We start from the raw sequence: 22,267 nt of genomic DNA on the forward strand, positions 1-22,267 counted from the left end.
AGATTTTAATGCTTCGTTTTTGCAGTAGTCTAGCTTTAGCAAGCCTTGGCCTCTATCCCTCTAGCTTCGCTTTCCTTCTGAAGCTTCTCCTGTGCCGGGGCCTTGATCAGAATCTATTATCGAAAAAGAGAGCGCTGTGATGATTCAACCCAGGAAAAAGTGTCAAATCCACATTCGATTTGTTTGTTGCTTTGTTTTGATCTGCCAGGTGCTTTGAAGTGAACCCTCTTGTAGTTTTGCAGTAGTTAATATGACTGTACTGTGCTGACCATGCAGTGCCTTTTTTTTCATTCGCTTCTTCTGGCCCTTCCGTGCAGATGGATTCACACCCCTGATGATTGCGTCCTGCAGTGGCGGAGGTTTAGAAACAGGCAACAGCGAGGAGGAGGAGGACGCCTCTGCTAATGTGATCAATGACTTCATCTATCAAGGTGCTAACCTCCACAACCAGACTGATCGGACGGGTGAAACAGCTCTTCACCTGGCTGCCCGCTATGCCCGCTCTGATGCTGCTAAACGCCTGCTGGAGGCCAGCGCTGATGCCAACATACAAGACAACATGGGCAGAACTCCTCTGCATGCTGCTGTGGCAGCTGATGCCCAAGGAGTGTTCCAGGTGGGTTTCTTTATCATTTATTTATTTCTTTTTGGATTAGGAAACCCAAAATGCAAATGTGAGCATGGCTCGTTTAAAGTCTTTTTTTTTTTCATCTTAAAATTGTGATGACCATTTTGTGTGAAAAATATAGCTATTAAAAAAATATTAATAGTACAAAGTTAAAATACTTTAAATTTCCTGTAAAATTCATTATTCTAAAGGAATCTAATGGAGTAATGTGTTGTACATCTTTGCAGATTCTGATAAGGAACCGTGCCACAGACTTAGATGCCCGCATGCATGATGGCACTACACCCCTGATCTTGGCTGCCAGGCTTGCAGTGGAGGGCATGGTGGAGGAGCTCATTAACTGCCATGCTGATGTCAATGCAATTGATGATTTTGGTAAGGTTTCAATGTTTTTTGCCACTTACGATATTCACAAAAGCCTGAAATCTTCACATTTTAGTGCTAAATGTGGTGCAAAAAGAATTTTATATCTAATGACCCTGTTCCTGTCTCTGCAGGTAAATCAGCCCTACATTGGGCCGCAGCAGTAAATAACGTGGAGGCAGCCATTGTGCTACTCAAAAATGGTGCCAACAAGGACATGCAAAATAACAAGGTATAGAAATAACCCCCTTTCTGCAATGAAGGAACATTCCTTGTGCATCTGTTAAACTGTTTAATATATTGTCTCCTTTCTGTTTACTTCAGGAGGAAACACCTCTGTTCTTGGCTGCTAGGGAAGGAAGCTATGAGACTGCCAAGGTCTTGCTGGACCATTTTGCCAACAGAGAAATAACTGATCACATGGACCGGCTACCCAGAGACATTGCACAAGAGAGAATGCATCACGACATTGTGCGGCTGATGGACGAGTACAACCTGGTACGAAGTCCTCCCATGCATGGAGGGTCACTAAGCACCACACTGTCACCCCCTCTTTGCTCGCCTAATGGCTTCCTGGGAAACATGAAGCAGCCCCAGCCTCAAGGTCAAGGCCAGAGCAAAAAGGCACGCAAGCCCAGCACCAAAGGCATCGGGTGCAAGGAGGGAAAAGACATGAAGGTGAAGAAGAAGAATTCCCAGGATGGGAAGCCTGGGAACCTCCTGGATAGCTCAGCTGTTCTGTCTCCAGTTGACTCCCTGGAGTCTCCACATGGCTATGTCTCTGATGTAGCTTCACCGCCGATGATGACCTCACCTTTCCAGCAGTCGCCGTCTGTATCCCTGAACCATCTGCAGGGGATGTCTGACCCACACCTGGCTGTAAACCACATGGTGATGCCAAGCAAGCAGGAGCTGGCTCGAATGCAGTTTGACCCAATGCCTCCACGTCTTACCCACCTACCCGTTACTGTCTCCAGTGGCCAGGGCGCCATGAATGGGCAGTGTGATTGGCTGTCCAGGATGCATGGCAACATGAGCCAACCAGGTCAGTACAACCCAATGAGAAACAACTCTGGTGGTCAAGGAGGTCTTCACCAGGGAGGCCAGCACGGGATGATGACAACAACGCTCCATAATGGCCACCCAAACAGCAGCCTGACTCAGATGATGACATATCAGGGCATCCAGAACACCAGAATGGGTCCACAGTCGCACATATTGCAACAGCAAGCTCAACAGATGCAGCAGATGCAGAACCTTCAGCAGCTTCAACAACAGCAGCAGCAGCATCAACAGCAGCAGCAGAGCATCCAGCTGCAGCACCAGAACTCAAACACAGCCAACACCCAAAACTTCATCAGTGGGGAGCTCAGTTCTCCAGAGCTCCAGCAGGGCACAGGCAACTCCACCATGCCCATCCGCACCATCCTGCCTCAGGAGACCCAGATTATGCCCTCCTCCATCAGCCAGTCAATGCCTAGCACCCAGTTCCTCACCCCACCCTCCCAGCACAGTTATTCGGGCCCCATTGACAACACCCCAAATCATCAGGTCCAAGTACCTGACCACCCCTTTCTGACACCCTCTCCCGGCTCCCCTGACCAGTGGTCCAGTTCATCTCCTCATTCCAACATGTCTGACTGGTCAGAGGGCATCTCGAGTCCACCGACAAGCATGCCGTCTCAGATTGCACACATACCTGAACAGTTCAAATAAAAATCTTCAGACCCAGCTGAGCTGCTGTACATATGTTTTTTTTTTTGTTCTTGTTTTTTTTGTCTAAAAAGGCACTCTTGGAGGAAAAAGAGAAAGGGCAACGCTGTAAACAGGATTTTAAAAAACCTTCATAAGCTTTTATACTAACAGCAACATCTGTGTTTCATCCATTCTTTTATTTATTAATGTCTTATTTATAAGCATTGCCTGCCTTCAGAAATTTGTGGGGTCCACGGTGTTATGTCATAAGCAGGGCAGTGGATGGCCTTTATAGAAAGTCTTTTCTTTTAGTACTTCTTTTCTGGAGTGAAGTCGCAGCATACACACTGGGTATTTATTTTCCCTTAAGGACTTTGCCTTTTTTATATGGTTTCTCATGTTTATATATATATATTTTTGTATAATCTTGTTTATAATGAAAATCGTGATTAAGGGGCATTTTTATAGAGCACATATTAAGTTTCAGTGTTATTTCAGTTATTTGTAAGCATCTGAAATATCAACTGATGGTAAACTGTTAACAGTACATGAATGCCATGTACAGGTCCTGTATGATATGGGAGCTTCCATAAATATCATGTGATTCTTAGCTACACTCTTTAGAGTCATGTAAATTTCTTGAATCAGTGGAACAGCATTATGTTGTGCCTCTTGGTTTGATTTCACTCGTGTGGAAATGGAGTGGGAATGTGATATGTTGTACAGTATAAGGCCATCTTGGAGATTGGCAGTTAAGGCAGGCTTGAGTATCTGCGAGTCCTGTGGTGTTGGAGATCTGGCCTGTCGGCCACAGTGTATGTTTTTGTTCAGAGGGAAAAGGAATCTCCATTTTCTCTCTCCCTTAGTTTGAGCCTATGGCTGTGTCCTTCCTTCTGTAAATATGCCCCTTGTGTCCCTTGTAAGCAAGATTTTGTTCAAGAAATCTTATGTCTTAAGCATGCAATTGTGATAGGTGTTACACCAATCATCAGCCTCTAAAATGTAAAACAGAACAGAATTTATATTTTGTATCCTATTGTCCCTTATGCATAAATAAATTTGAACTCTATACAAATAGGCACAATATATTGTTAGGTGGTGTTTTTCTCATATAAAAATGGAAAAATAAATAAATATTGAGGTTTTATAAATTGATATTTATTTGCTGTTCTGGAACACACAAAAATCCATTGAGGCAAATGTTTATGTATGATAGAAAGGTTTTTTTTGTTACACTTCAATGAAATGAAAACTGTTGGTTTTGTTCTCAAGTTGTGGTCCACCTTAATGTTTTGTGAGATGCACTCTGGTATAGTTTGGAAAAAGTTCTGTTTTTAAAAACCACATTAGGTTGTAGTGAAAAATGCAATATCTGCAATATGTTTCCTTTGTCTTTATAAAGCTATAATTTGCAACAAATGTATTTTCCCTTTTCATTTTCAATCTGTAAAAATGTTTCTTGTTATAATAAAGGGCACCTGTGTGTCTTGAAATCAGTGATAATTGTCTTTTATTTTTTATGCTTGTGTGTTTATAATAAACATCTAAAGTACAAATCCAGTAAAGTCATCACTGCAATTAGGTTAGCCTGTGATGAGTAAAGCTGAATTTTCCTGTGATCTGGCTCTTACTTTTAATTTAATGTATGTATGGATGGAGTATGTCCCCATCTGGTGGTGACAGTTGTTAAAGAAAATTAATTATATTAAGTTTAAGTGAATTACAGCTGCAATATTTATACAACATCGTGAAAATTCATAAGAAGAACAAATCATCTGAATACCATAGTTGGTATAAGCTGTGGGACCCATTCCTCAATTTACTGTGTAATGATTAAGTAAAAACGTAAAAAAAAAAAAAAAGAAATATGCATGCTCAACATGCTCAGACTGGCTGCCATAGAGATACTTAAGCAAATAGTTTTTGTTATTTTTCTATAAAACTCTACAACAGCTTATTTTTGTAAAAGATCAACACACCTGTCAGGATCCAAGGTTACACACACATTTACATAATAATGGAGTATACCTTCTTTCTGATTTTTCTTAGATTTATCGTGTACATATTATTTATTAAAGCATTTTGAACAACTCTTTTGCAACATTTTTTAATCGATCTATATTAGAAAAATGGTATTAATATAATCGATCGACAGGGTGGAAAAATGAAAACAAGCAGAAAAAACACTCCTCATATTGTCATTTGGTATTGCCATATAGTTACCTAATTGATATTCATCTTTTCTGAAGCCTATTTTTAATATTAATTAACTCGTTGTTGTTGCTTTAACTCCAGTTTCAGCTTTGTTTTAGTTACCTTGATGTTGGACCGTTGGAGATCTGAGGATCCTCTAAGTGCAGGTTAAAGAAGCAAATATTACGATGTTTCATAATTTTGTTGCAAGTAACTGTGTTTTCTAAAAACGGCTTGACCGGGTTGATTGTATTTTTGGACCTGTCACTCAAAAGAACTACACATCCCACAATCCAGCATTGGCGGTACAGTTGGGAGTTCAAAGTTCAAGTTACAGTAAAAATAGGGTTTTCGCTAGTTACTGCTTGTGAGCTAACAGGAAAAAAGAAGAACTCGTCTTGAAGAGGACGTGTTTCTCGGTTACCACCGCAGCGAAAACCGACCGAGGAACCCCCAAATGGCCCTCAGCTAGTCGGTGCCCGCTCTCACTTTGTTGTTGGTGGATTTACAGACGACGGCTAGCTGGGTGCTAAGGTTAGCACGCAAGCTTGCCAAATAGGCACATAGCAACTGCTGCTAGCTATCGTCACTGGACTGGTACTGTTAAGTCTGGAGCTATGTTCGTGCAGGAGGAAAAAATATTTGCCGGCAAAGTGCTGAAAATACACATCTGCACCATGGACGGCACGGAGTGGTTGGAGGAGGTCACGGAAGACACGACTGTTGAGAAACTAAAGGAGAGGTGCTTGAAACATGTAGGTTTTTCTTGGCTTGTTTGTGTTTGTCCTGCTTCCTTTTTTTTCGACCTGTCACTCCTCTGCCTGGGGTGCTTTACACTGTGCCATGTCCCTTTCGTAAACTGTCAGTGTCAGTATCACTGGCGCTGTATTTATAGTAACTGGGTAGACTTTGCTATTTATAATTTAGCAAGTTGGTTGTCCCAGTAGCTACTAAGAAACGCATGCTACTTTTTAGCCATTCTATTATTATACAGCTCACTTCACTTCTCCTTCCTTGGGCTATGGCGAAAACTCAAGTAGTGGTTTAAGTTTTGGTTTTCGTGTCAGCCCAGTATATTCTTAAATTAATTAATACGTCTCTGAAACTTCATGAAGTCAGTGCTTAGAGTTTTTAGATGAGTCATGTTTTGTTTACCCAACCAATCCTGAATTTATGATGACAAGGCAAAGACAGAAAGCAGCTAATCCTCCACATAGGGAGACTGTTTTTACTCAGTTTGTATCTTCGGTTAAATATCAGAGCTGATGTAGTTAACTGATTAAAGCTGATCAAGAGAAAACAGATCTAAAGTTATTTTGATAACCAAAACTCGAAAATTTGCTTGTTCCTACAACTGTGTTGTGAGGATCTGGCTTTCTCTGTTGCAGGGGTGTCAGACCCATTTTAATGCATAAGTCATATAGACCAACAGCACCATTGCCATAATCTATGTTAAAAAACAAAGTACACCGCTTTCATTCAAATTTGTCAGAAAGCAGAAGCAGATGGTACTATTTCTAGTTAAAATAGTTAGTTACTAGTTCAATTATTTTATTTTTTAATGACCAGGCCATTTACAAAGCAGATAACTAGCACACTGTGACATGTACAACTTAAAAATTGTGTTTAAGTTTTTTCAATCCACTGTTTCTGTGTAGGATCTTGGTCATCTAGATCATCGGTTGGTTTTTTTTTTTTTTTTTTTCCTTTTTCTCTTCTTTTAAATAACTTTTTCAAATGTCTGTCATTATTGGTCCTACTTATAACAGTAACTGAATGATATTTAAAACAAAGAAAGTGATTAGTTACAATGAGTTATCTGGTTGTGCCTGAGTTGTTTTGTTTTGTGCTTAATTTGTAGTGTGTACATGGAAGTCTAGAAGATCCCAAAACCCTTACACATCATAAACTTATTCATGCTGCTACAGAAAGAGTCCTCTCTGACACAAAAACTGTTGCTGATGAAAATCTCAAAGATAAAGGTATGTAGCGTCTCTCCAGTTTGCCGTGGTTTGCCACAGTTTTCCATGAAGCTAACATGTTTAATGTATGTTGTAGATGTTTTGCTGCTCATAAAGAAAAGACCGCCACCAACCCCTCCAAAGACGGCTGACGTTAGTTCAGAAGACAAGGTAAGTCCTCTGTCCAGTTTTTGGGAAGAAGTCCTTTTTTTAAACATGCATATATTTATTAACTGCTGTTTATTCTGTTCATCACAGAAGAAACAAGAAAACAAAGCTCCAGATAAAGATGCTATTCTGAAAGCCACCGCCAGCCTATCCACACGCCACACAGACCGTACTGTTACGCAACACAACATCAGAGATGTAAGAGAGGTTTAGCTTTAGCTCACAGGGTGCACTGAAATGGAGATAAATTACAATAATACTTTAAAATATTGTAAATGAGAAATTTACCTGCACTGTACTTGGACTGATAGCTTGTAATTATTTTTAATGTCCTTGTATATTGTTGTTTGTGTTGTTGCAGTTTCAAACAGAGCTCAGAAAAATCCTGGTTTCTCTTATTGAAGTCGCACAGAAGCTTCTTGCCTTGAACCCTGATGCTGTCGAACTATTCAAAAAGGCAAATGGTAAAGTGGAAAATCCCTTAAACCTTTAACCCATTTTCCAGTGGAAAAACTGGGTCTGTCACAGCACCATTAACTTGAATTCATTTCTGCTGTATTATTATTTTTAATCTTTCTAAAATGATTGATTCATCTCTCCAGTTTCTCTCAGGAAAATTAATTGCCCACCTGAGTTTTAACATTTACCAAGTCTGTGGTTAGGGTTAGGATTGGGTTTTATTTTAGCCACAACAATCCATTTGAGAATGCTCAAAATTCAACTTGTTTAAGGCACAGGTTAAAAACTGGTTATGGACAAATCAAGTGTGTGATCATGTATAAGTTGTATAGTTTTAATGTTTTATTTGGGAATAGAATGGTGTGTATGTGTGAGTTTGGTGATGGAGTTTTTATTATAAATGAATTCTGAATTTTTTATGAATTATTATGTCTATTTTTTAATGTTTTATGGACAACAGATGGAAATTAGCCCTTGGCTATAATCTGGCATGTTTACATTCATGTAATTTATTTTACATTTATGTTCATTAACATGCACTGTCCTAAATAAATAAATAAAACATACTAATGGGCACTTTTTAGAAACTAGATGTTATCTTTTATCTGAAGTTGCGCACATTTATTTTGGCAGTGCAGGTTTTCTGTATGTTTGATTGTTCCAAACATTTAGCTGTCAACCAAAGATCTTTTCTCTTTGTGTGTCTGTGTCTCATAGCAATGTTAGATGAAGATGAAGAGGATCGGGTGGATGAAACGGCCCTCCAGCAGCTCACTGAGATGGGTTTCCCTGAGAGCAGAGCAATCAAAGCTCTGAGACTGAACCAGTAAGGCTGTATCTATAGTTATATTTGGGGGGGGAAAAAGAATATATATATATATATACACACACACACACACACACACATAAAAAAATATGTCCCTGTTGCAAAATATGGTGAAAACATATCCAGTGGGCATTAATTTGCAGGACAGCACTTTGGAGAAGAATGCACTGATACCAAGGTTCCACGAAAGGGTCTCATAGGAATTGTTCCTTATCTTTGTACCCTAACAGTAGTTTTATCTGATCTCCTTATAGCATGTCAGTGACCCAGGCTATGGAGTGGCTGATTGAGCATGTAGATGACCCCTCTGTGGACACGCCACTACCAGGCCAGGACTCTTCTGGGGCAGCAGGAGCTACGGCAGCTGCCACTCCAGGCCCCCCTGCTTCAGCTTCTGCTTCAGCCTCTGGTCCTAATCCTCACCGCAGCCTATCCAGCCAGTCGAGCACAGACGAGAGCAACAAGCAGGATGAACTCACAGAGATCTTCAAGAGGATCCGCAGGAAAAGGGAGTTCAGACCAGATTCAAGGGTGGGTGCAATTTTAGCTTTTATACAAGACTTCAGATTTTACAAATCTCCTCTCAGGGTTCTCATCAGCTGCATGTTATTTGAGTTATTTGATATTATATTTTGCACTATCCTATTGTATATTACTGTATACTACTATTCTTATTGTATATCTTATTCCTCTGTTCCTCTGTCTCTCTTGCTGCATTGAGCATGTGTATGACAAAAGAATTTTTCCTCCGAATAAATAAAGTTCTTCTTATCTTATCTTATGTGGGACAGGGCCACACTTAAACTTGAGTGATATTCGATTTTGATGGAAGTGTTTTGTTTTTTTTTGTTTTTTTTTACCATAACTTGTTCACATCTTATTAAGTAAGTTTTGTGTCCCCATGATAGCTGCTGGAATTGCTGGAATAGACTTTAGATAGATTTTAACTGTATGTGGGTTTTTTTTGCTTTTTTTAATGAACTCTGCAGGCAGTCATTGCATTGATGGAGATGGGCTTTGATGAAAAGGAGGTGATCGATGCTCTGAGAGTCAATAACAACCAACAGGATGCAGCGGTAAGTTTACACATCGTCAGTAGTTTTACTATTAATAAACAAATTTAACAGTTAGCTCCCTCCCCCCAGTAATTTCTGAAACCTTCCGAAAACAACAAGTCCAGTAACATTGAATACCTGTTTCACTTGTTTTCAGTTAATTTTATACTTTGACTTCCATAAAGATTTTAATTGGTGTCCTTTTTGTTCCTTACTGTGTATTCCTGCAGTGTGAGTGGCTGTTGGGAGACAGGAAACCTTCTCCAGAAGATCTGGACAAAGGCATCGACACCAACAGCCCACTGTTTCAAGCCATCCTGGAAAATCCAGTCGTCCAGCTGGGTTTAACCAATCCCAAAACTCTTCTAGGTATAGTCTCATTGAGTGTAAAAGCCAACGTAGTGTCCTGTTTTTGAAAATTCTCCCCTAAAGTAATATTAAAAACTTTTTGACATCCTTATATTATTGTGTAGTTTTAGGAACTCAAATATAGTCTCATTCTGTAAAATGAGACAGAAAAACCACCAGCAGCTGAAAAAGATCTTGCTGAGACGTCCAGGAAAACTGTTCGAACAGTGTGAAATCATTCTTTTTATTTCATTCACCTGTGTATATATGGTTATTTTATATTATGTTTTGTTGTTTGTGTGATACTAAACATCCATGAAGACTTGTGCTTTGGTTTCGGTGAGTGAAGTTCTGATATTTTATTAGTCTGTTACTTTTTTTCTTGATATCTGTCCCTATAGGTTAGCTAATAACCCAACACTCCACTCGCTTGTTCAAAAACGGTCACTCCTGGCTCCAAAACATGATATATAAAACATAAAGAAGCAATGAAGGCACTAACGTTTAGGCTTTAAGTCACTGAGCCCAAAACCAGCAGTTGACATCAGTGTCCACTTAAGGCATATGACATAGAGAAAGGCCCGTCTACCTGTCTTCACCAGTTGACAGAAGAGGGGAAAGATTTGTGGGTTGGGGGTCTATTATATAACTCACAAATATGCTTTGTGTTTATGTGCAGCGTTTGAAGACATGCTGGAGAATCCTCTGAACAGCACCCAGTGGATGAACGATCCCGAGACCGGCCCTGTCATGCTACAAATATCCAGAATCTTCCAGACCCTCAATCGCACATAGAGCCTCCTGGTGACGACCCCCCCCCCCCCATCCCGTGTATGACTGTGGCAGCTTCGTGTGTATGTGTTTGTGTGTTTGATCACACTGAGGCGTACGCTTGCATGTATGAATGTGTATGTATGAGCGTGGGAGAGACACAAGTATTGTTTTTTGCCTTTTAAAGACAAAGAGAGAGGAGTCAAAGTATGAATGAAGATGTTACAGATATAACTTATTTATAACAATACAGTAAAAACACTTATACAAAACAGATGTTAACATAAAGTTATAACAATAATATAAATTGAGATTTAGTATATTGTTTTTACATTTTAATGATAACAATTTATAGGTATGACAGACATGATTTATTTTATATAATTTGTCCACGTGTAAAAATGACATCAGACATCAATTTAATGTTTACACTTCAACAAAAACTGTTTTCTATGTTTTGCAATATTTAAAAATCAACTGCAGTTTTCAGTGTCTCTTTAAAATGTTTCATCAGTGGTGAATGTGTGGAAGACTTCTGTCAGTATCACATCTTCTTTTTCTTCTCCCTCTGTTTTAATCAAAAATCAGTGCTTTATAACTGAGAGGAAAAAGTAGAGTCAAAGAGGATTTTTAAAAAGAAATCTTCATTGAACTTCTTCAAACATATTTATTTGACTTTCTTGCCTTTTAGAGCAAAACTGTACACTAAATCATGTCTCAGTCATGTTTTTACAAGAAGATTTTATATTAGGCCTGTGTGTGTTTACTGTCGATGTGCTCATGATTGTCATATTGTCATGTTGCTCTCGTCTGGCACTTCTTCACCTCTATGAATATCGCGTACCGCAGCACTAGTACAAGAAGAAAGAAGGGTTTGTGTGTTGTCTCAAAAGCATGTACTGGTAGCGAAGAAGTGAAGCTTATCACAAGGTGGTTGCCTTTTTAAACTTAAATTTGAATGATGAAGATGCATGCTCGCTTCATGCTTGAGAGGTGCGAGTGTCTTCAAACATATGTGGAAACAATAGAAGTTGACATGCAACCAATTTCTGTGTTTTGATTTGTTTTTTTGTTTTTTCCTTTTTTTTTTTCTTCCTTTTTGAGAGCAACAAACATTTATGCTGTCAAACCAAAATGTCACTGTATAACCTGCCTTGTCATTAGATGTACCCAGTGGAGAAAAACCCTGTATTTCTGTGCAATAGCAAGGACTTCTGTTGACCTGTATAGACATATATTTGAGTGTTAGAGATGTGTGAACTGCAATGGGTAGTGTGTTAATAATAGCCTTTGCATTGAGTACTTAAAGTCTCCAGATACATGAAGGAGAGCATTGCCTCTCCTTGTTGTACAAGAGATTTAAAGACAATATGGAGGGTGGTGTGTTTTGCCAAGTTTTTGAGTGTTTTTATTCAATATTTAAAATGTGGTGTTGATGTGACTTTTTGCTCAGGGAGGCTGAGATTGTTTTTCTAAACTTGTCGCTATGGCAAACCTCTGCTCTACCCCCTTCTAGTTTGGCATTTGAGAAATGGCTTTAACTAATCTGTGTAGAACTTTACCTATGAATAAGAGCACCACATCAAATGGTTTGGTAAATGCAATATTTGAAAATATTTAAATGTTTTTAGAGAAAATTGTCTGGTTGAACTATATATTACATTATTTATATCAAAGCCAAACTAGTAATATGTTCATATTTATAACATTTTTAGCAAACCTTGAAGCTAATCTACAAATGTGAAAAAATATAATGCTTCAAATGTTGTTTTTACAAACCATCATTAAAATGTGTTTATGGACTGGTAGGTCACAGTGTGATACAAAGTGATGCAGCATGTTTGAATTTATGGAAACCTTTCTGCACACTGTGCCCAATTGGAAATCTGTCATGGCCATCATGACCAGTTGTCTCACCACCTCCATGCTTTGCATTGGCATGAATACCAAACTATCTTTCCCTCTTAATATTCTGATACGAACATTGGGAGATTGTACGCTTTAGGAAGAAAAATGGCCACAGGAAATGCTGAAAACGGTCAGAAGGAACCCGAACGAACAAAGTGAATTTTATTGCTAAGGGGCAGTGAAGAGGGAGTTGTTGGAGTCTGATTATTGTTTCACCCAGCCCACGTGTCGGACTGTCCCAGATCAACAACCTATGCAATATGCTCACAGTCTGTTCGTTCAAGCAGCCTAATGGCTACTGGCATCTAAATCACTATTGCATTAAAATTATTTTTTGTGGTTGTATGTTGTGTTTTTGTTTCACAGATTCCATTCAGCAATGCCACATTGAAAATCAGTGCAGAATGCCGCCCATCTTTAGGTGGATGGAATTAGTTTACCTGTATACAGTACATTAAATTTAGTTACATTTATAAATATTGCTGTATTTTATTTTATCTAATATTATATATAATATAATATATTTTATCTAATATTTGTTCATTTTCCAGAGGCGGTGGTTTACGACACCAACTGTCTGCCATCTATAATCCAGTTTTGAGTTCCCTCCCCAGACGCCTTAACGCCCACTCACATCCTGGGCCATCTGACCTCAGGAAATCGCATGATAAGGTGGGGCCAGGTTTCACAATGAGCTCACCCGAAACCCTGGCGGATTGGGACCCACACCCGTTTTCACACCTTGGCTCATGTGATTAGAGGATCATCAGGGGGTCCTTTTGTCCCTCTTTGGGGGGAAACTCCCACTGGGTTTAAATCTGGGACTCCACCATTTGACCCTTAGAGCTGAAGAAGCTTCTCGGATGAGAGGTGAAACGTCTTCAAGCAACTTAAAGAAGTCCAGATGCTTTTCTTTGCAAGCTCCTTTGACTTGTTCATTTGCTTTTATCTCAGCCTATTTTTAATGTATTCACAATGAAAGTACAATAAAACTTTCTTTAAACCGACCAACTTATAAAATTATATATACAATTATTAAAATTAAAAGGTCGCCTATAGAACTTAGTTGCGTTATGGTGTATGGTAGCAGGACAGGACGCCACTCAGGGTTAACGCAGGGAGACAGAAAGCCGCCACTCTTACATTTATAATTTAGAGTTACGTGTACTGTATGCTTTTGGACACCTATCCATTTTATGGCAAACTGGTCAGGTATCCAGAAATGCACTCGAATCAAAACAGACAAAAACAGAACTATAGGTTATTTGATTTATGGTTCTTTTATTGGTGTTTTACAATTTGAATATTTTGACCATTTTTTGTATTTGTTCTTCAATTGGGCAATTAAATTTAGTTCAAATTTATTTATATAACTCCAAATTCGAAAAAAGTGTCTACAGTATTAAGGTAAAAAAAAACAACAATTTGGCAATCTCCTATGAGCGACTAGGCAACGGTGTGAAAGGAAAACTCTCCTTTAACAGAAAGAAACCTCTGGCAGAGCCAGGCTCAGAGAGGGGCAGACATTTGCTGCAACTGTTTTGTATGTGAGGTGACACTTCTAAATTTTTCCAATTTGTTTACGAGTGAGGGGAGAGGGTAGCAGGAGATCGAGAGACAGTTTGGTCGTGCGACTGCAGTGATGTGGACACTGTACTGGTCCATCATGGTAAAAAGATAGCTAACTGTAAAAGCGAAGCTGTTGATTTATCAGTTGATATATGTCCCTACTCTCACCTATAGTCATGAGCTCTGGGCTTTGACCAAAAGAATGAGATCACGGATACAAGTGTGGGAAATAAGCTCTCTCTGAAGGGTGTCAGGTATCTCCCTTAGAGATAGGGTGAGGCGCTCGGCCATTCAGGATGGGCTCAGAGTAGAACTGCCACTCATCCAAAGGATGTGGTTTGAGCATCGGAGAAGAATACCTCTTGGGTGCCTCTTAGGTGAGGTGTTCTGGACTTGTCCCACTGGGACACACCCTGGGGCAGATGCAGAACATGCTGGAGAGATTATATCTCTCGGCTGGTCTGGGAACATCTTGGTCTTCCCTGAATCAGGTGGCTGGGGAGAGTGAAGTCTGGGCTGCTCTGCTTAGGCTACTGCCCCTGTGACCCTACCCCAGATAAGCAGAAGAATAATATTTTATATAATCATTCCAGAATTGTAACTGGCCTTTATTCCATTGATTTTTTTTATCTTTTGCATAAATCTTTCCAGGTTTTTCTAATCCAGTAATACATAGACTGGAGGATCATTCATGATGATCCATCTCCATCGCATTGGTAATTAATAGTTTAATCTGGGTTTCGTAATACGAAGATTGCTCTAGATGGTCAACATTCTAGTTTGTCTTTTTCTTCTTTGGGCATAATTGATATAACTGCTTTGCTCCATGACGGGCCATTTTTTTAATCCTTTAGTTTTGTATTGAAGGCCAAAAACAAGCCTTAGCTCAGTTCAAACTGAGTTTTTCAGTTTTCTCAAACTCAGTTTGAAAAACCTCAAACCACTCAAAAGGAAAACCATCTGGGCCACCTGACTTGTTTGCTTTAAGCCTGGAGATGGCGCTGTTTAGCTGCAGCTGTAAATATTTGATTTTGTTGTTCAGTTATGGCAAATAAGTTGGCGTGAATTCAGGGACTTGCCAAATTGTGGCTCACTGTCTATGTGTGGTTGTTTTTTTTTTTAATAGACAGTGTTATACAGTCTTTATTTTTGAGATTTCTTTTGCTAGTATTGTACCTGGTTTTGACCTTGATTCATAGAAACACTATGAATACTTTATTTTTGACATCAAGATTGAATTTTGACTGCTCAGTTAAACGTTTCTTATCCCAGGAACATGTTAGCATGTTTTTCAGCAAGTTGTCTAAAAGAAATGTTCCGAACAAACACAGATCACAAACAACAGATAAGCATAAAAACAATATAATACATAATAACAAAGAATAGAATTCATCCCACATTATGTAGAATATAAAAAAAACAACTAGCTGTTTATCTGCTGGAGAAAAGTTGCTTTTATACCAAGTTGTTCTTCACAGTAGACAGACCATTTAATAATTTGATGGAGTGAGTTTTTGTTCTTTACAGATAAATATCCAAACTATGTCGTCAGTGAAAGCAAGACAAAAATCAAACCATCACTGTTCTTTTCAGTATGGAAATAACATGACAGACACAGGGGCCCTTTTTAGCTCACAACTTCACAGTTTGCTTCAAAGTTCAGTTTGGAATCAATAATCAGAGATATTTATAACGGTGAATTCATTCCACTGTCTGACCCTTAATGGCTGTAACCTGTTGTTTATGAGTATGTGTTCTAAAATCAATCCTCATATCTTTTGTCTTAGATATGTTTCATCGAGAATTGGGCCATGACTGGTGTCTTTGTCCAGCAGCCAACTATTAATGTTCCTGCTTTGACACATATTTGTATACAGGATAAATACTAAGGGTAAAAGCACACATCCCTGTGGGCAGCCAATTGACAATCAAACTTGATTAGAAAGAATTGCATTTATCTGGACTCTTTGAGTCCTGCTAGACAAACAAACAAACAAAATCCCCCAAGACTCCAGCAAAATGTTTTTATTTGGGTTAAATTGTTCTAAAAGCTTTCTGATTAAAATATGAGGATGGATTGTGTTAAAAGCCAAAGAGAGCCAAAAAAGTACTTGAGCACGAGAATCCAGTTAGGTTCAACAAAGGTCACTGTGGGATCTTCTACTCCATTATGTGGCCTGTAACGCTGGCATGCAAACTGCATGGAGTCAACTACATGTTCAGTTTTTCTTAAAATCTCTGACTTTTGAGTTTTTGAGTATTTCCACCATAAATGATATATGAATAAACATTCTGAAATGATTTACAGTTTTAGATTTCGAACCAGGAGCTAAAACGGCGTCTTTCTTTCATTAGTTATATAAATACATATTAAATATGTAATGAAAGTGGGAAGTGTGAAGGACAGTGCTTCTTCAGTTTTAACTTTGAGGAACAGTTACGGATATTACGCAAGCTCTACAAAATCATTCCAAATCTTCAAATTCCTATACCATCTTTCACCATTAGATGCCATCATTGGTCAAGACCGCAAGGACAAAACAGGACTAAAGTACAAAAGAAAAAATGTATACATATATTAACGCAAGTGCATGTTGAAATATTAGTTTTTAAGAGAAATTAAATTGACGTTCTTGTGGGTTAATTAAATAGACATATCAGAGAAAAAAATTGATTAACATTATTTAAACAGGTTCTTTAGGAAGTCATGTTACAAAAATGCAGTGCGCATGAATCCAGTTAAAAATAAGATATTTTTAAAAAGTAATATTAATAGTAAAAAGCATCTGTGATGCAAGGCGGGATTTCAGTTTCCAGTATTACGAGTATAGTCTGGAAGCTAATCACGCATGCGCATTGTGCGCGTTTGGGAAGGCTGGGATAATAATTGCATTTCTATGGGCAGAGCGCGAAGACACTGCTGATCCTCGCTGCATTGCTCGAGCCCCAAACGTATGCTTATTTTTTATCTAACATGGAGGGTTTAACACTGAGGTAGATTTCCAGCCTTAAGACCCGCGTACGCTGTACTTTTTTACTGGTGAGCCTCCCGTTTTCTCCCTGTGTTGTTTCGGCCCAAAGTCTGCCGTGGAGCGGTTGTCACACAGGCCGCGGATCGGTTCTTGTTGTTGGGAGGGGACCACACTGACTCGCCTCCAAGCTAGCATTATTAGCTGGCTATAATGCGTCGCTGCCGCTGGTGTGTTTTCTATATAGCAGGCTCCTGTTTATTGAGACAGGTCCTTGGTTAACCGTTTACCCGACGGAACGAAAGTGTGACTTGGACTTACACCACACCTTTCAAGGTAATGTCTTGCCAGCTAGCTAACGTCATTCATGGGACCATTGAGTGGTCCTGCTGTACAGCACACACTAGCAAGCTAGCGGTTAGCTGGTGATAGTTAGCTGCTTTGCGTTTCATTGCATGGCCGCTTAGTAGACCAAATGTTAAGAAAATCTTTACTGTTTCAGCTAACGGTTGATCCCGTTAATAACGTTATCGTAACGTTAGCCTGCTAACGTATTAAAGTATGTTAACATTAGTTATGGCCTTGCAGCGTTTACAGTACTGTTGTGGGCCGTTAATGTAAATGAAATTGTTACAGGTTTGTTTATTATTATTATTAATATTTTTACAGGTAATGCGATAACTTAAACTCATGACCAAAGAGAACTTTAGATTTCTGACAAACGGAAAAAATCCGTTAGAACTCATGTGTGATAAGCAGGTGTGCACTAGTTTTCTGTCAAAACCATACTAAATTTAGTCAGTATCCTTCTATTAACCTATTAATGTAATTAGTATTGCCTTTTAGGCTGTTGACAGGATAAGACAGTCAGAACCTGTCGAACCGTTGTCCAAGTAAAAGGTGAACACCTATATGACAAAGAAGTTAAAAGTGAAACTGCTGTGATTTTGATCTAACTAATCAGAAAACACAAGTCTGCTTGGCTGACTGACATTGATAATTTGTAAGTTTGTATTTGAGGTGGAATACATTTTGTCTAAAGTTGGCAACTGCTACTAGAGTTGTGTTGCACAGTGTAGACGTGAGTATCAAATTTCTAAACTATGACAAAGATTGATCACATTCCTTTTGTCTACATGTACTTGTTGCAAGTAAACTTACTGTGATCACAAAGGTTAAACCAACATCATATCCTTTGCTTTGCAGTTGTGCAATAGTACAGTCAACTGTCTGCTTGTCAAAATGTACATAATGATCATAAAGATTCATTCTTGCAGTCACCATGACTTCAGTTCAAGGTGATTTAAGAAATAGTTGCTGCTTGGAAATCTCAAGTCTATTGTCTACTGTTTGACATCATGAGTGACTGCGAAATGCCTCTTTGACACTTGTGTCTCAATGACCACATGTAATTCTAATGGGTCACTAAAGGAAGGAAATAAAAAAACAACATATTCTGTTGATAAGCAACAAACATTGTAGTCAGTGAGATTTCAGTTAAATATGTATCAGAAAATCACTTATGAGTCATTTTAAAGGAATTTGTCACTTGGCAAATCATGCCTGGCTAATATCATATTATTTGGCATTGGCTCTTACTCAGCATAATGTCCTGTATAATTTTATCTTTAACAATGTGCTTTTTTTTTGTGTTTTTTTTGGTTTTTTTGGTTAAAGATGGATGTTGATTTGTGTGCTGGCGGGGACAGTACTAAGAGAACAGTAGAACTGGCCGGGGTTGCAGAAGGCACAATGGACGTTGTACCTTTGGAGATGTATGACTCCGCCAGAGCAAAAATAGCAGCCAACCTACGGTGGCTGTTTGCCAAAGCCTACGGTATTGGTAAGTAATTTTACTTGCATTCATGCTACACAAATGTCATGTCTCACAGTTACTTCAGATGTTGTTGTTGGCACATTGTGTTTACTGCTCTCTACAGTGATAGTCAGCAGATTGTGTTGCGCTCCAGCAGCGAAACTTTGACAGCAAAAACCCAAGAGGAAGAAATACTTGTGTCTGTGCTCTTGAGCCAAAACTGTTTCCCCCCCATGGCACTTGGCAACCGAACTCCCATACTGACTCACCAGATCCTTCCATTCTTGTAGGGCGGCCAGTGAGAATGAGCCCAAATCGGCCTGAGTGACAGGCACTAAGGATTAGGCTATATCTGTTTGACTGTAGTCAGAGCATGGAAAATACTGATCTGCACTGCCAGTCACTGGCACTGCCTGTTGAGATTGTATCGGCATTAGTAACTTTGTCAGATAGGGGCAGGTTTTCCTGCTTTGTCTGTGGTTGCTTTTTCCAAGAGTGGAATACATTTTAAGGGTGAAATGAGTTATGTGAAATTTAAGGTAAGCATTTTAGGATCTGTTTTAGTGAAGTTGTGGAACTAGGACCCTTTTAAAAAAGTCCTACTGTTTACCTTTAGTACAGTTGATATCCTTTCACGATATGTGCATATTTTATGTTAGGTGGCAAAAGGAATTATGGAGACATTGTTATATAAAATCTTCTGCAATTTATTTCACAAAGACTACATTTGAGTCAACCACTGTCTGCTGAGCTTTGATACATAACTGTTGCATGTGCACCGCACTGTTCTGACGATATTGTAAACAATTGAATTGCAGCTGCTCTTCTGTGCTAAAGTTCTCCGTCAAACATACTTTTCTGCAATATGTTTTGTATAGAAAAAAGTTTTCATGTTGGAGCTAAGGGTGGGTGATACAATCTCTAAATTATATTACGATGTTTCAAAGAAATTGCAGTGATGATATTTATGATACAAAATAAAAATACTGAACATTTTATCTAAAATTGTAACTTGCAGACAGTAGAATTTGTTGGTGCAAACAAAACAAAGGACATTTTCCATCCCTTTTTTTCCCCAATGAACTACTGTCATTGATGACAGACTACCTAATTAGACCTGTGAATCTGTTGCCTCAAGATTCCAACAGCAGCAGCACCAGTATTATAGAGATCAATAGTTGTGACACAGCCTATGTAAAATGTGATCACAAATGTAGTGTAGGTAGCATTTTTCCTGGAAACCTTAAGTAAAAGTAGAACATACTGCTTAACACTTAAGTATAACAATAACTTAACTGGTTTAATCTTGTAATTCTTTAGGAGCCTGCAAAAATATTTTCACATAATAATTAAACTGAAAAATGCTTGGATGTTATGTCTTGGGTTGAGCTTTGTAATCCCACTTTTACCACTATTTGGATTGGCATCATGTCCTTGGCCGCTCGTTATGTAACCGTGTCAGTAATTGAGTGATTTCAAGCCACCATTTTGCTCTTCCTGTCATATGGAGCAAAACTAGCAAGCGCTCCAGTAATACGTAGTTGCGTGATTTGTTTACGTTTTGGTTGCAACTGATGACTGGTCACGTGCCTTCCTAGCTCGGTTGTACTTGACAGTTTTTTTTTGTTTGTTTTTTTTCTCCTCCCCACAAGTAGTAAAACAAGTTTCTTGCATATTTCGCATAGTGTTGTGCTTGGGGTTAAAGGTTGTTGATGTAGCTTAGTCTGTAGGTACTAAATTGTCAAGCCTGACACACTGGTCTGGCTGTCTAACATGTCTGGATTGTCTTGTTTTGCATGCTAGGGAATGTGCACGCAAGAGATTCCTATGCCGTTGATATTAAAATATGACACTTTTATATCATGGAAAATCTATGCCACATTAACTTGGTGGGTATGATGTGAAATCCCTTAAGTTAAGTGAGAGCTCACCAATATATGAATTTACAGGAGAGAGTTACAGAAATGCTATGGAACCCTTTTAGTAAGAGATGACTTTAAGGTAAACTGGACCCACTGGTTGCAGTGGGGATATCTACACTTTACACTTACATGAGTTGCTCATACATGATTTTGTGCTTCTACTAATGCTTGAGGAAGTTTGGAAATGTGGTGACTTTCATGCAGTCTATGCACCACATTGCTTGGTGACTCTACTTTGTATCAGTGTTTAATCTAAGCATGCAGCCCACTTTTTATCAGAAATCTTTTAACGGCTCAACGGTTAAATGTGAATGCTCCAGTAGTTGGGTCTCTTGTGGGGAAAAAAAAGTGTTGCATTGAAACCTTTGTTGGAAACCTGTCCTGTAGACAGACAAACACACGTCATTAAACATTACAGTCATGTTGTCCAGTTTTTCTATTTTCTTACTTAACTCCAGTAAATCCAAGGAGAAACTATAATATGTGAATGTTGCCTTAATTTCTCTCAAAGAAGCTTTATTGGATTGGTAAAAGTTTTACCAACAGAAATGATTTTCACTTTTTGGTGCTTGGTTAGTCACCAGTGCCTGACAGCATTTCACAAGTTGGTTCACTAAAGACATCTTTGAAGGACTGCTAGTTACCTTTTTTTATGTGCTGCAGGGTGTTTCCTTATCATAGTGGTTGAAGTTGGTTATATATAATATAAACCTCAGCTATCTGATTCATAAATCCCTCCATTCACTGCTTTGTGTGTGTGTGCTGGCTCAGTTTAGTCTCTGACCATTATTTCAGAGGCTTATTACAAGCTTTCCTTTGTATTTTGTGGTCTCTTTATATTTGTGGTCATTACTCAGATTTCCTAATGCCAGTGGTGCATTCATTCTAAACAAATGACAGCAAGATTGGATTCAAAGGTAATCTGGGTTATGGATGGAAAACTATTGTCTCCATTGCCTGTTTTTTAAGGCCAGCATTTTGCTCTAAAGCCCTCTTTGTTTAAGGTTCATTACTAAGGCTCATACTTTTGTCTGAGTTCATATCAAGGCTTGTAGGAGTCTGCTCTGTCATTTCGCTGTCTGTCATCATAGGCCTTGGCTAACGATGCAGTCTGAAAGATGGTGCTTAAAAGCCACTTCCTAAGGACAAAAATGATGCACCACACACAAACTTGGGTGGAGATCCTTTTCTGTTACAATGGAAAGTGTAAAGCAGCCCAGTGCTTTGGTGGCCAAGAAGGAGGGAACTCTCAGCTGCAGTCACAATTGCCTTTTCCCATGGGGACTCAATAAATTAGGGCCATTTTATTTTCACCCTATGGCTCATCTGGTCTTTGCTACAGTGTACTCTTGTTTGCTTGGCTTGTTCACTGGCTGACGGAGAGAAACAGCCTAAAGAGCTGTGATGTAATTTCATTGTAAAGAGTATAACAATCTTTGGATGTTGGGGTCATCTAGTTTTCATCTAGTTTGTTTTCACCTGTCTGGTTCCCCTCCTCCTTGCACAAGGTTGTATTTGTCAATATGGTCTCCTGTCCTTACTACCCTCTATGTTTGCCACAGCTGCTGGCAACATGCGTGTCAGACAGCCAGACACAACACCAGCGAGGGTTAGAA

General features: G+C 39.0%; 3 protein-coding genes across 7 annotated transcripts in view; all 3 read left to right on the forward strand.

The window, feature by feature from the left end:
• The window catches only part of notch1b (notch receptor 1b), a 43,827-nt gene extending 39,645 nt beyond the window's left edge, over positions 1-4,182 (forward strand). The window contains exons 31-34 of the mRNA XM_026186396.2: positions 318-616; positions 856-1,003; positions 1,126-1,223; positions 1,316-4,182. Coding sequence (XP_026042181.2) covers positions 318-616; positions 856-1,003; positions 1,126-1,223; positions 1,316-2,707 — 1,937 coding nt within the window. The 3' untranslated portion in view covers positions 2,708-4,182. The remainder of the gene's footprint in view (positions 1-317; positions 617-855; positions 1,004-1,125; positions 1,224-1,315) is intronic.
• Positions 4,183-5,177: 995 nt separating this feature from the next.
• Positions 5,178-13,066, forward strand: ubac1 (UBA domain containing 1). 2 transcript variants are annotated; one of them, XM_080308876.1, is made up of 11 exons: positions 5,178-5,634; positions 6,741-6,861; positions 6,938-7,011; positions 7,099-7,206; positions 7,370-7,472; positions 8,185-8,293; positions 8,548-8,824; positions 9,283-9,369; positions 9,579-9,717; positions 10,376-10,500; positions 12,927-13,066. In XM_080308876.1, exons 1-10 carry the CDS (start codon positions 5,497-5,499, stop codon positions 10,489-10,491), a joined length of 1,272 nt encoding a protein of 423 aa, XP_080165002.1. In that variant the 5' UTR covers positions 5,178-5,496; the 3' UTR covers positions 10,492-10,500; positions 12,927-13,066. The 2 variants fall into 2 exon arrangements, with proteins under 2 accessions (XP_080165002.1, XP_026044039.1); XM_026188254.2 differs by lacking the exon at positions 12,927-13,066 and having other exon boundaries at positions 10,376-11,078.
• Positions 13,067-16,810: 3,744 nt separating this feature from the next.
• Positions 16,811-22,267, forward strand: part of camsap1b (calmodulin regulated spectrin-associated protein 1b) — a 31,165-nt gene continuing 25,708 nt past the window's right edge. For 3 of the 4 annotated variants that reach the window (XM_026186766.2, XM_026186767.2, XM_026186768.2), the window contains exons 1-2: positions 16,811-17,249; positions 18,591-18,756. In XM_026186766.2, the coding sequence (XP_026042551.2) occupies positions 18,591-18,756 (166 nt within the window). In that variant the 5' untranslated portion in view covers positions 16,811-17,249. The remainder of the gene's footprint in view (positions 17,250-18,590; positions 18,757-22,267) is intronic. The other variant, XM_080308877.1, reaches the window with a different exon arrangement.

The sequence above is a fragment of the Astatotilapia calliptera genome, chromosome 12 (assembly GCF_964374335.1).
Source record: "Astatotilapia calliptera chromosome 12, fAstCal68.1, whole genome shotgun sequence".
NCBI classification, from domain to species: Eukaryota; Metazoa; Chordata; class Actinopteri; order Cichliformes; family Cichlidae; genus Astatotilapia; species Astatotilapia calliptera.

Bases quoted from the DNA above. Each gene is read 5' to 3' on its own strand.
- ubac1 (XM_080308876.1), top strand. From the start codon at position 5,497: ATGTTCGTGCAGGAGGAAAAAATATTTGCCGGCAAAGTGCTGAAAATA. The intron at 7,012-7,098 runs GTAAGTCCTCTG...TGTTCATCACAG, and splicing joins ACGTTAGTTCAGAAGACAAG to AAGAAACAAGAAAACAAAGC. The intron at 8,294-8,547 runs GTAAGGCTGTAT...ATCTCCTTATAG, and splicing joins AAAGCTCTGAGACTGAACCA to CATGTCAGTGACCCAGGCTA.